The sequence below is a fragment of the Acipenser ruthenus genome, chromosome 2 (genome assembly GCF_902713425.1).
Source record: "Acipenser ruthenus chromosome 2, fAciRut3.2 maternal haplotype, whole genome shotgun sequence".
NCBI classification, from domain to species: Eukaryota; Metazoa; Chordata; class Actinopteri; order Acipenseriformes; family Acipenseridae; genus Acipenser; species Acipenser ruthenus.
Window position 1 is genome coordinate 92917475 of NC_081190.1, and position 13570 is coordinate 92931044.

At 38.4% G+C, this 13570-nt stretch overlaps 1 protein-coding gene across 3 annotated transcripts in view; it reads left to right on the forward strand.

Moving 5' to 3' along the window:
* The first annotated feature begins 4144 nt into the window (after positions 1-4144).
* LOC117409548 (dynactin subunit 1-like) overlaps positions 4145-13570 on the forward strand; it is a 61036-nt gene continuing 51610 nt past the window's right edge. For 2 of the 3 annotated variants that reach the window (XM_059004006.1, XM_059004014.1), the window contains exons 1-2: positions 4145-4481; positions 11104-11355. In XM_059004006.1, coding sequence (XP_058859989.1) covers positions 4449-4481; positions 11104-11355 — 285 coding nt within the window. In that variant the 5' untranslated portion in view covers positions 4145-4448. The remainder of the gene's footprint in view (positions 4482-11103; positions 11356-13570) is intronic. The other variant, XM_059004018.1, reaches the window with a different exon arrangement.

Here is a 13570-nt window from a genome sequence, read left to right on the forward strand (position 1 = left end):
ATATTTAAGACTAGTTTGTATGGGGGAATAGCTCAGCCACATTAAATGAAACTGTGTGGTCATGGTGACATTTGCTGCCAATGCCATTACTCTCATAGCCTACTTTTTAAATATTTATTTATTTATTATTTATTTATTTATTTAGCGAGGCGGTTAATTGATCAGGGTGGTTATGTGACGGTCGGATATGCGACGTTACACTGTATTGCATTTACTGTATGCGCTTTACTTTTCTTTTGTGACTTACAGGCTCTCTCTGCTCTGTCACCTGATACTGAAAGCAAATCACTTGATATTAGTGTGACTTTGCTGTAGTCCAACACTGTACAGGAACAGTAGTGGTAGTAAGTAAGTGGTAAAACTATGAGAAACTACATCAAGTAGACAAACGTTTCTGATTAAACATTTTGGAATAATACTGTAGATGACTTCTCAGTTGGTGCTGTAGCTTATTCCTCAGTAGAGTATATCCAAATAACTGCTACAACATGCAGCTGCATTTCTGTTCAGGATGGACCAACACTGTAAAGGCTGCCACACACCAGACGCAATGCAATTTTTCATCGACAAGATACTTTGGCAGCGACAGGACCATACACACCAGAAGCGACACAGAGGCGATGCGACAGGTTTCAAAACTGCCAGATCTATAAAACTATTCAAAATTGCTATCAAAATTGAGATCTCCTCATCTGATTCTGATGAAATTGGTATTAGGGATGGGAATTTGGAATAGTTTCCTATTCGAATACACAGGGGCCAACATTTTCGTGTATTTGAATACCCGAAATAAAGAATAAAAGGCAAATGCATATGTGTACTACAGCAGACAGCATAAAAAGTGTAAGCCACTAAAGTTTAAGTTCACTCTTCGGAGGAGCCGGCCGGGTTCACGAAGTGTACAAACAATGTCCAAGACGAGATTTCGTTGTTCAAGTTACTTGGTTTATTCAATAACTTGTGAATATCTGGTAGTACTTTTAATGGTCAGTGCAAATGCTGACGTTACTCCATCCATTTACAGGAAGTCAACATTACAGGTTTTACATTGTATTAAAGTCCACAGAGTTAAACTACTTCCATGCTGTTTTCTCAGTCATTGTGGTGTTCTGTTTAGCATTTAGTATGTCTTTATTTTCATCATAAAGCTAAATTAGTGTTCTAATTTCAATGCTAGTAAAGTTATGCTTCCTTTTTAGCACTTGCCATTTGGTTACAAATTTAGTTTAGTTACAGTGCTCCCGGAAGCTTTTCATGACTGCCTAGCAACAGTGGCTGTGCGCAGTCATTACAGGGGAACTCAAGCAGGGGATTTGTTAACATTAGCTGAAAACAAGGCAACAATTTCAAACAGAATACATTTACTGTAGAACTTTGCTATTACAAGCATTACATGATTAATTATGGTCCTTCCGTTTAATGTGAGAATCTCATTCACATGAACGCACAGGGTTTAACACTGACTTTGAACACTTGTCAAGCGGCAGCATTTAAAAAAAAAGACGCGTTTGCTTCTACTTGTAGCTCATATACGTTTTTTGTGTACTTGAATATGTAGTATGCTATTCTAAGTTTTTTATTTTCATGTAATCGTGTATTCGAGTACACTGACCCATCCCTAATTTGTATTATTGAATTGTGATTTGTCACACTTGAGAATTATTGTATTTCTTGTTCTTATTGTATGACTTATATTGTAACACTTGAATGTATTTGTATTTGCTTGCGATTGTAAGTCGCCCTGGATAAGGGCGTCTGCTAAGAAATAAATAATAATAAAATAATAATATAGACATTCCTTACTCATTCTTGATGTAGTCAGGTTGTCTGACCCAACAGGTTTTGGCATCTGATTGGGTGAATACACTGTGGCTAGTCAAGCATGTGTTAAATCCTGGAATGGGTGAAACTACTATGCAATAGGAGTTTTATTTCCATCCATGGTCACAAATTTGGCCATGGCTTGTAATGTGATTTTTATCCCCTTAGCAGGGGATGTTACTTGCAAATTTTGTTGCTGTGGAGGAGGTGCAAGGATCTGTGTTGGAACTAGGTTGCCAGTGATAACCAGAATTAATTTTTCATTGGGTCAATCACTATTGATCAGGCTGTAAATAGAGAACAATAGGCCAGAGGCTTCAGTCTGCTAATGAAGAGGTGCTGGATCTTACAGCTTGGAACCATTGCCTACTGTGGTGCTGGAGTGTGTGTGCTGGTAATAGAGAATTAGGGTTAGCCCTTCAATATCACTCTCTTGTATAGCCTCAGCAGAAAGCAGAATAACTCACAATATACGAGAGAGAACGAGCAAAACCCATTGCAGCTGCAACATAAAGACTGCTAATCCTCAGTTCTTCTTGAAACTGTGTTGCCAGTATTGCTAACTGCAGTGTTTTATAGAAATGAGTCAATTGCTTGTTTTAAAAGGGATCTTTTTTGACTGATGAGAGAATTGTTTGAGTTTAAAGTACCAGTCAGCCAATAGCCTTTGATTAGTAGCTGTGCTCGTTCACAGTGGTGAACCCAAACAGCAGGTCATGGTTGGTCAGCTGTAGTTTAGGTGATTTAAAAAAAATAATAATAATAAATAATAATTCAGAAAAGAAAGGATCTACAGATGTAAGTACAGCAGTGACAGCTCCTGCTATGAACTGTTCTGGGAATAACAACACAGAATAGATATGCAAGCCTAAACCGGCATTGAGATCATTTAGACTAAATGGTACTATAATTAATGCTTGGGGCCTGCTTTGTCATTTCTTTTCAAGTCACGCAAGCTGTAATAACTGTCTGCCATTCTGAATGCTATTTGGTGGCCATACTCCTCCAGCTGCAGGCTGAAAAGGAAAAGCTGACAAGACACTAATAACCCATCCAGTACACCACCTACGAAACAATACAGGGAACATGTTATAGTGTGGCAGGGTTTTTGTATCTTGTGCTTGTTAAGGGGGGTAATATCAAGGCTTTTAAAAACACACATTTTAATGCATTTTTATTTTGTCATCATGTGAAACCAACTTAATGTGCCACCATGCTACAAATTGATCCCCTGTGTTGCAGGTTTTGGGGGCTCCTCACTCTGCCCTGCTTTTATGCAGTGTCAAATGGAGCCCATACCTGCTGCAAATGAAAGTTGTATATAGTTTAGTGGTAGGGTAAATTGATTGCATGCTTAACTATCTGCAATAAGCTACTTGTAAAAATCTTAATCATAGGTAAGAAAATGCTTTTAATGGTTTGGTTCATCATCTCTTTGGGAGACCAAATTCCTCTATTTATCCACATAGTACAGCATAGACAGCTGCAGAGCATACATTCAAACATTTAAAGATTATACAGTAACATAACAAAATATCCTGTATTATACTATGTGTATATATGCACACTGCTGCATCAGTGTGTTGATAGGGTAGTTACTGTAAGTCAGCATTCCAGAACATCCTGGTTAATGTGATCACAAGTCATCTAGCAACTGGACTGAATTGCACTACCTTTAATAAAGGTGACCGCTGATCAACAAAATGTGGATAGAGTTGTGCTGCTGAATCCAAACTAGCAATCTGCTAATAAAAATAATGGCAATGTGTTGTGATATCAGTCATTTGGTTAAGTGTTAGTTGCTCAACAGCAGGGTCAGTGGATGCAGTACTAAAAGATTGGCTCACATATTTTTCTCCTGAACTTTAAAAGGTTAAATATATGCGTTCATGACATCTTGATCCCCAGTGTAAGTTAGCATGGCTCGCCTGCCCCTCCGTAGCAGAAGCTGTGTGTCCCAGTATCACCTCCTTCATCGTCCCTTGTAGCTGGATGTGCTGCTGTCGCCAACTGACTGAACAGACCAATGGCAGACTAAACACACTGTAATGTGCTTGTAAATGCAGTGGCAGAGCACACACACTATCAAAAACCAAACACAATCAATGTCATGCTGTGGCTACAGAAGGTCAGGAACCAACTACACACTATTTAAGGGACTTTTAAGGCCAGTGCATGTGTTTTGATTTAATTTACATACTACAGTCTGTGCTGGAGAGACCCTCAGAGGTAATCGGGTGGGGGTTGAATGACACATCCTTAATGACTGTACTCCATGAGCACTAGGACCCAGAGTGAGCTACAGCCTGCTTGCCAGGAACCCTAGTCGGCAGCACCGGCAATAGCGCAGTGCAATCCTTCATTAGGGGCTTTGAAATTCTATTTATTTTTTAAATTAAGGCAAACCAGAAAGCAAGTTACTTTTGTATCTGACAACGAGAGTGGTCCTGAGGTAGTCCATGAGTAAGGCAGGCTGCAGAGAAGTTGTGAATCCAGCCTGCTTCTCTGGGCATCTACTGTAGCAGCCATGGTGTGATCATTACAATACAGACAGAATCATTGAAAACACCCCCCCAAAAAAGCATAGCAGCAAACAGGAGCCCAGTAACAGCAGTAACAGTGGCAACATGGCTCAAACCAAAAGACACATGTACAGCCGGGTGAGTAGACAAAAATAATATTTTTTTTAATAAAAGAAAACAAAGGTGTAGAAACTGCACAGCATTGGTACAGTGCTATAGTTCAAATAGGAGGATAACATATTGCCATTCAAGCTACTTTAAACCTGTTAATGACAGCTCAGCTGTACTACTGCATTGTCTTGTTTTTTTTTTGTTTTTTTTTTGCTGTTTAAAATGTCTGCGTCTGCCTAGTTTCCTTTTCTCATATTTTTTTTTTCTTTACTGCATAAGGGGAACTAGATATTTAAAAACAAATGCAATATAGTTAGCCAACATTCTGCCACTAGAGAAATGTGTGGGGGGGGGGAGGGGGGAGACGACGACGACGATGTCTTGTCTCTTATTGAAAATGCTGGCTTTTTAACTTTTATAGTATCTTTAACCGAGGGCTACAGACATTGGGGAGGGGATGTTCAAGTGAAGTTCTAACCCAAGGCCAGTATTGTTTGCTGGCACTGGCTAGCAGACCATTTAAAGGTATCATCTCACTGTTTTTTTTTTTTGTTTTGTTTGTTTTTTTTAAATAGGAATATTGTACACTATTGCACAGATACCTAATCACAATACCCTTCATTTTCAGTGTCTTATCAGTCCCACCTACTCAGTACTATTGTGTTTCAACAACCTGCATGGCACATGGTAGAATACCAAGCATTCTGTTCCATATGGTGCTGTATGAGAGAAATATTCCATATTCCAACCCTGATTGTAAGTGTTCCTCTCCTCCCTCTGCCATGGGAAACCAGTAGTACTGACCTGAGGTCTCAATTACATCATGTTGAGTCAACTCAGCAAGGCAGACTACTCTTGTGAGTACCTCAATCCTACAGAACACAGAAAGAATAAAGTGAACCTACTCTTTAAATTTAGGGATGTGGGGGTGGGCATGGAAAAGTCAATCAATGGTCCTCTAGCTTTCAGTGGTCACAGTCAGGTAATATATTATTGTGTGGACAGATTTCATCAATAGGCATTACTGTAACTGGATGAATGCACTGTTACTCTGGTAACACAATCTGTACTGCACATCAGAACATTGTACAGTAGATGGTAGGACCTAATTAGTAATACTGTATAATTTCATCAAGACGTTCAAATCAGGAAAAAAATTAAAAAAAACAAGCCCAGGACCATCACCTTCACATCCTGGAGATGAAAGTACAGCGTTAAATACTTCCTTTTGGGTTTTTTTTAATGTACCTTTTTAATTGTATAATTCTGTTTTTCAAAAACACTTTGTATACAGTTGTAGAGTGAGCAATATCAGGATGTTTTTACAGTGACAGGGCTTTGTAGGTTACCACCTGAAGTGGCATGCATGGTTTGACATACAATATACTGAACAGAAATGGCTTTGGTTAGTTACCTTTATGTTGTTACTCCCCTGCTGTTCTGTACTTGACAGTTCAAAACATGTAAGAAATATGGCTGTGCGGCTACTGATGTACATAGAGTACTGTGTCTGCTTGCTTTTGAAGTTACTCTAGGGCATGTGTCTGGTATATTAAACCCCTTTATGTAATGGCACATTGTGTTTTGTTCTTTCCCTTTTCCCTTATATACAGGGTGATTAGAAAGTAAGTTTACCACATCAACGCACCATTTCATTGATGTGGTAAACTTACTTTCTAATCACCCAGTATTTAAATTGTTTCATTATACTCATTGTTTTGGACATTTATAAGATCTCTATTCTCCTGTGTGCAACTTTTAAGAATGTTTAACCAGTGGCTTAGTAACTGCATTGTATCTTAATTTATTTGCAGATTATTTATCTATTGTATTTATTTATTGGGGGGGGGGGGATACTTTCCTTTTGAGTTTAGCATATGACCCATCTAGAGCCACCAAATAAATATTGGGACAAGCATTAACCCATAAAGAAGTTTAAAATTAAAATGGTTTATTCAATCTTTTGTACAAGTGTTTTGTTAATTTAGTTTGTCAGTTAGTTTATTAACGTTAGTTTGTCAGTTTGTTTATTATTATAGTTTATTAACATACGCTTGCCTATTGCTTTTCTCTTATTTACTGTTCATTTCAGATGTTGATGCATGAGTGTCATGATGACATAAGTAATAAATACATTTATATTTATTGATTCATATCGTGATTCGCCTTGACATATTGTGTCTGTTGGTCAACTTTGTCGAAGAGAACACTTCGCTTGCTTCCCGAGGAGGGTTCTCTTAGCCATAGACTGCTCTATTTTCCTATTGTAGTGTATACTGTGTGAGATCATGTGTGTTCATGTGTGTGGTTTTAATATTAATGTCTCAATTTATATTTATGAAGGAGATTTGTATACTTATTCACCACCTTCTCCAGGAATATAAGTGGGTGTCTTGTGTATTCTGTACGTCTGAGTCTGTGTCTACTTGTCCACCTGTGGAAGCATAATAAGTAAATTGTACCTGGTGAGCACCAGATGATATAGTGTATTAGGTCCCGTCTTGTGTCTAGCCAACCTGGTCTACAGAAGAGCTGTACACCACACATCTGCTGAGCTGTTGGCACAGCCAGCACACAGCATTGAATAGTGTAATAATGCAACTTACTGCATTCGCCCATCCATGTGTACAGTATGTGTTCTCTTGGAGTGATCACTACTCTGATTTAGTATAATATACAGTCATTGCTTATGACAATAGTTATCTTACTTTTGACCTGTTAAAAGGGGTGGATTCCATTTCTCATGGCTGATTGAAGATGTGGCTGTCTTGTGTGTCAAAGGTTGAAAGGTTACAGAGGACAGGTCAGATCCTGACCTGCAGTGCTGAGCTCTTGGTTGGACACATCACAGTTGTCATCCCCCATTAATGTGGAGACAGACGTGATTATTTTAATATCATTGCAGTTCAGTAAAAGCTTGTGCAAAACAATGGAATGCAAGAGGTAATTAACTGTAATATAGCTTTGTGCATGGTACTGTAGGAGTATCGGCATAAAAGTGTTTTATCTAGAGATGTGCAAAACGGTTCCTTTGAAACCGGGTACCTGACGAACCTGATACAAATATCAAGGATCTGTTTCCAGTGAGTACCGTTATGTTTTTAATAAAAATGATAAAACAATGAAAAGTATCATAGACATTTCTGTCAAATACATTTGATAACTATATACTTCATACTTACAAAAAAAACACCCACTTAACTAGACTATGTATTTGCGTTTTGTTGTCCTTGTTTTGGACTACTGACTGATCGTGCCTGTGATTAGTTTAGTTTGACTTATTTTTTGCTCTTTTGTTGTGGTGGTCGTTCTAATGGTTTTTATGCTGAGGCAGAACTGTAGGACTAGTGCTTGTTTATAATGTTTATAAGAGCCCCCCCCCCCCCCCCCCCCCCCCCCCACCTTTCTCACACATTGACATGCGGACGTGTTTTTCTAAATAGTTTGGGAACCGGAATCAAAATATCCGGTTTCAATGACAGATACTACCCGGTTTGGACCCAATTCCAAAAATCCCCTCAAATGCATATCATTCATTTTTTCAGCTGTGGGTGGAACTGATTGTACTTACATCGACTAGGTGTGGTCATCAATCCGGAAACCAGACGGATGCAGCCTGTTTAAAAAACAGTGTTGTTCCCAGGTTTAACAGTTCATTTTTAAACTCCAAAGAAGCACAAATTAATGTGCACAATTTGTTTACACGTTGTTAGCCAGGAATACAAGCCTGTCGACCTGCTCTGGACTGATTCACTGGTAGTCAGGGTGGGACCAGCAAATCAGATGCTAGCTAACACAAACAGGAAAAGAACAACACACCCCCTGCTTGTCTTTGTCAGATATACTGTAAATAGTAATAAATAATGTTATCAACTATGCACGTTACAAAAATGTAATTATTGAATCTATTATCCTGTATTTATCTCGATGTATATAATGAGGACTGGAATCGATTGAAAAATCGATTTTCGATTTAATTGTAGCAACCCTTTAATCGTACCAGTATTCCTCTAATTTGTGTCTGGACAGGTCATTAGGGACTTAATGGAACCCCTCCTGATAAGTCAATGGCTATTGCTGCCATTATGGTTTGCCTCACTGTCGGGCACTCATTTATGAAGGCATTTGTCCATCTGTCTGTAAGTGAAACTTATATTTTTACATACGCATACAGTGGATGTAGGTCATGGTAATCTACTCTTTGCTGTTACTTATTTTGGGAAGTAGCCTACTACTTACCCCTTTTTAACCATGTTTGATTTAACCCACAGCTGTAAGAAATTAAAAATTACCTTTCAAATGGGTTGTAAAAAGAATAATTATTTGAGCTTGGACACTTCCGTGAAGAAAAGCAATTGACACAGGTATATACCTGCCCAAAAACAGCATTCAGTCTGTTGCACTTTGAGCTGTCTTCCTAAGAATAGCAGAAAAGGGACTGTCTGACCCTGCTCTGGCAGGAAGAAGGGTTATATTCACTCTACTCAAAACAGTGCAAGGTAGAAGGTAGCGCATCCTACTGCCTCCCCTGGCTGGGTTTATAATAATCTCAGTACTTTGTGTTACTGTCTTGTGTGGTCTGTATCAGTCAAATACAGTATACCTTGTTTTCAGCAGTGGTAGTTCAATATTTAATAGTATTTTTTTCTTTTTCCTTTACCATACTTGCATATAAAATGTCATACTTGCACATAAAATGTCATATCCTGAATAACAGTTTAAGTATTTCCATGCAAAGTATATTGTTGGTCCCACACGCACTCTCACATTTTCTTTATTCTATGCTGCTCACTATATATACAAATGCACAATCATCACATGTTGAAAACCTTGTGAATGACAATTGAGTGCTTTCAATGTGTGTGTGTGAATACTGGTGAATAGAGTATATGAAAGGGTCTGAATTTAAAAGCAAATTTCTCGCAACATTGATTTGAAATGAATTGATTGATTAAAGTACAGGCTACAGTATCTGTGCAAAGAAATCCTTTATTCATGCGTGCTTGTGTGGGGAATCAATACAGTAGCATCAGAGTTTTCAGTTTTTTCAGATTCAGAACTGCTCATCTTGACCTCATCACTGCCTAGCTGAGAGCAGCAAGAAACAATTAAAAGATTATTAGTGAATGTATTTCCTTTTATTACCAGGCATGTTTACCAGAACACTGTAACCCAGCTCCCACTTTGCTTATTTACCTCAGTGAGGATGATGATTCAGATTATCTGTGAGATTGCAATAGCGGGCAGGGCTCTGTGATTGAAACGTCATATCAGTGTGCTGCAAAGCTGAGTGTAATACTTATTTATTTACATGTATATAGATCCTTTCATCACAAGGATGTCAAGGTGCTTTACAACATTTTACAACATTTAAAAGGCAAAGAAATTCCTATAAAATAGCTTTTTTAACTGAAGATTGCAGAGCATTCCACAATATTGGGGCTTTAACCCTTAGCGGTCCATTTATTCAGCGCCTGTCAGGCGCGTCAGGTCCAATTTATTTTCACACACGCTGTTTATTTTACACACGCTGTTTAAAAGTAATTTTATTCACAGTAAAATAGGTTTAAAGGGCACTGCATATCAACAGGACACTCAGTACTGCATCTGCAGCCCCGCCCCACCCCTTGTTCGCTGTATTTATCTCATTCCTCTTCATAGTCGTGCATACTGATATTTTATCACCAAACTCCTCAATATTGAGATTCAAGTCATTATTTTATTACTATAACATCTCAAAAAGCTTGGCAAATGTTGGTGATATTCTTTTACCGCTGGATGCGGAAGCACCGATCTCGTTTGTTTATGTCCACCCCTTTTTTTTTTTTTTTGCGGCTTCTCTCCTATCAGTCTCACTTGGCCATTGAAAGGTTTTCTCGGCTTTTTCCGGAGAAAAAACGACTAGAGACCTGTGCTTGACGTCTTTTTGATGATGTCGGACAGGGTCCGACATTGGACCGGAAAGGGAAAATTGTAATGTCAGACCTGGTCCGACATAGGACCGCAAAGAGTTAAAGAGAAGGCCCTCCCTCCCGCACCATCTTTATTCACTCTCGGAACAACCAACAGCCCCACATCCTGCGATCTTAGAGTATGACTTAGATTGTAAGGGATCAACAACTCCTGTAAATAACTTGGTGCCAATCCATTTAGGGCTTTATAAGTTAAAAGCAAAATCTTTTAATCAATTCTAGAATGCACAGGGAGCTAGTGCAAAGAGGCTAAGAAAGGGATAATATGCTCTATTTTTTGTTGGTTTTAGTTGGAATTCTGGCGGCGGTGTTTTGAACTAGCTGTAAACGAGACACCACTCGTTTAGGAATACCAGAAAACAGAGCATTACAATAATCTAAGTAGGCTTTGCTTTGGCATGTTTTGTGTTTAATTCTTACCTGGGGAGGCTTGGTCAACGTATGTGGTTGCATTTCAAAGTATAGTAAGTCGATAGAAGTAAGCAAAAATAAATCCAACTTTATTTAAAAAATAATGAGCATGAGAGAAAAGGGCTACATTTAGACACTGACGTCAGTTAATAGCTTTAGCGTTTGAGAAAAGACTAGTGCTCCCTGCATTCCAGCAAGGAATTTGGAAAGTGAAAGGATTCAGACCTTGGACTTGAGTGAAACTGACCAGTGGCTTGTCTCTGTAGGTGCCGAGTAGCAGCAGCAGCAGGATGAGCTCAGACGGGAGTGGCAAGCCGATCAAGGTGGGCTCCCGGGTAGAGGTGATCGGTAAGGGGTACCGCGGCACCGTGGCATACATCGGAGCCACCCTGTTTGCCACCGGCAAGTGGGTGGGAGTCATTCTTGATGATGCCAAGGGCAAGAACGACGGCACGGTGCAGGGCAAGAGGTACTTTACTTGTGAGGAGAACCACGGCATCTTCGTCCGACAGTCACAGGTAGGTAACTACTCCGATACATACACATTGCATTATATTATAGAAATCAGTGCTCAATCAGAATTGCCATCTCTAGATTATCTCTATATATGTATAGAGTGGTCTCACCTACTCGGAATCGGGGTGGGGGGTTAGATTCTTATGAAAATAAACATATACAGTATTATTCCTTATTAGTTTTGCAACTATAATGGTATATTGTCCGTATAAAAATTAAGCAAATTGCACCATGCAGTAATAAGAACTTAAATAATGGTCTTTGTGTTGCATTGTGTACTGCAGGTGCTCTTCAGGTCACATTGCTGGAAACTCTTTGCATACATTATGAGTAGGGCTTTGTGAAAATTGCTATTTCATGGGCTGCGTAGAAATCGTGAAATTAGTCCAACACCGCGATTTTTACAATATTCTTAAGAAATAAAAATAATTTCATAATTATTTGTATTTCATACAAAAAAAATCACATTAATGAAATTGTACAGCTCTGATATGTGCCTGTGTGTAATATTCGCCATGCACGCAGTGTTGTGCAGTGATTGTCATGTGATATGCAATCTAGGTGGGAAATTAAAATACTACACACTGTAAACAAGAAAATGGATGTCTCTAAAAAGGCTAAAAATGTGTCTGCAGCAGATCAGGTAAAGCAGTAGCCAGCAGGAGTTTACACAGCAACTGGTCATTAAAGAACACAAGGCACTAGTAATTCCAATACAACATTCCAAATATATCTTCTATTAAAAATTGTATCCCCAGCGAGGTGGGCTATATTGTCACAAAACTTTCAAAGGACATTCTTTAGCACAAATAAATCTGTGAATATGTAAAGGTGCCATGCCAGGATGTCTACAGTATGCGTATTAAGGTTGGGAATTTTAAACGTTTAAGTGTATAAGCTCTAAAGAAGTGGTTAATGTTGAATAATGTGCTAGACGTATAACCGGTCAAGTGACAAATTTCACCAAACGCATATTTTTTTATGTATTAATTTTAGTAATATATCTTCATATACAGTAGGATGGAGTTACTGATGACAGTAAAAAGCAAACATCCATAATAAACAGAACGCTCCAGATGGCGACTGGCATTTATTTAGCCCTTGTGTCCCTGTGAATACATATGACACGATTTTAAAAGGACGGTTTCCCAATATTCCACACTCTCCCATCTCATCCATTCTCCCTGCTTGGCCTGGGAAATTGCCTTTACGCACCTCATCCTCTCCTCCTGCTTTTGCAGCTCGTTGACTACCAGCTTCCTCTGTTGAGCTGGGGCTGCCTTGTGCCATGTATTATTTGTTTTGTTTGTTGAAATATAATAGAATGTAAAAAAAAAATAGGTCGCACTGGCGTAAATGTCGCTCCCCCATTTTTGAGAGTTAAATTTTAAGAAAACACCTTTTTTGTGTTTATAATACATTTTATTTACAATATTTTTTTTCCTCCATGCGCAACACCGATAATAAAGATGCAGAGGTTTAGTTTCGAAATAACCCTTGTCTGCAACATTTTATTCCATTAATATTTTTAGTGCTGCTAGAAACTATTCGTTTTTTAAAAATTAAAAAGTAATAATTAACAGAGTGTAAAATTAAGTTATACATAGCACATCACATCTGTATTAAACTACCGGTATTTTATTTTAGCTTCTCAAGTACCCAAACAAGTTCAAGAACATAATATCTTTGGTTTACTGTACATTGCTTTCCAAAACCAGACTTAGACAATAGTTCCTGCTGCATTGGCTTTTAGAAGTTTCCAATTTCCAGCTGTACAAATACATTCATTTTGTTTTGTTAATCAAAACCATACACATACTTTACAAGTGTACAGCTGCATTGCACTGACATGTAGAACAAGTTACAGTATGTATTACAGTCATTCAAAGTACTCCAGTCAAACAAAATGTTTTCTACATAGGGCCATAAACACTTTCCACTTATCCGCTCATTTGTCTTTGTTTCGTCTCCAGTCACGTACTGTTTTTTTCAGCATTGCGATTAACATGTATTTCTGCATATTCAACAACGCGCAATTTCAAACCTGTTGAGTAGCATTTTCTTTTTTTTTTTCTTACTGTTCAACGTTATCCAGTTTCAAGGTCACCTACATTATTATAGTATTGCACTTACAACTAACGGAAGACTTGAAAAGTTTACTACTCAGCTTTCAAACATGCAATCTTTACACCTGACGATTGCATGTTTGATTACCTT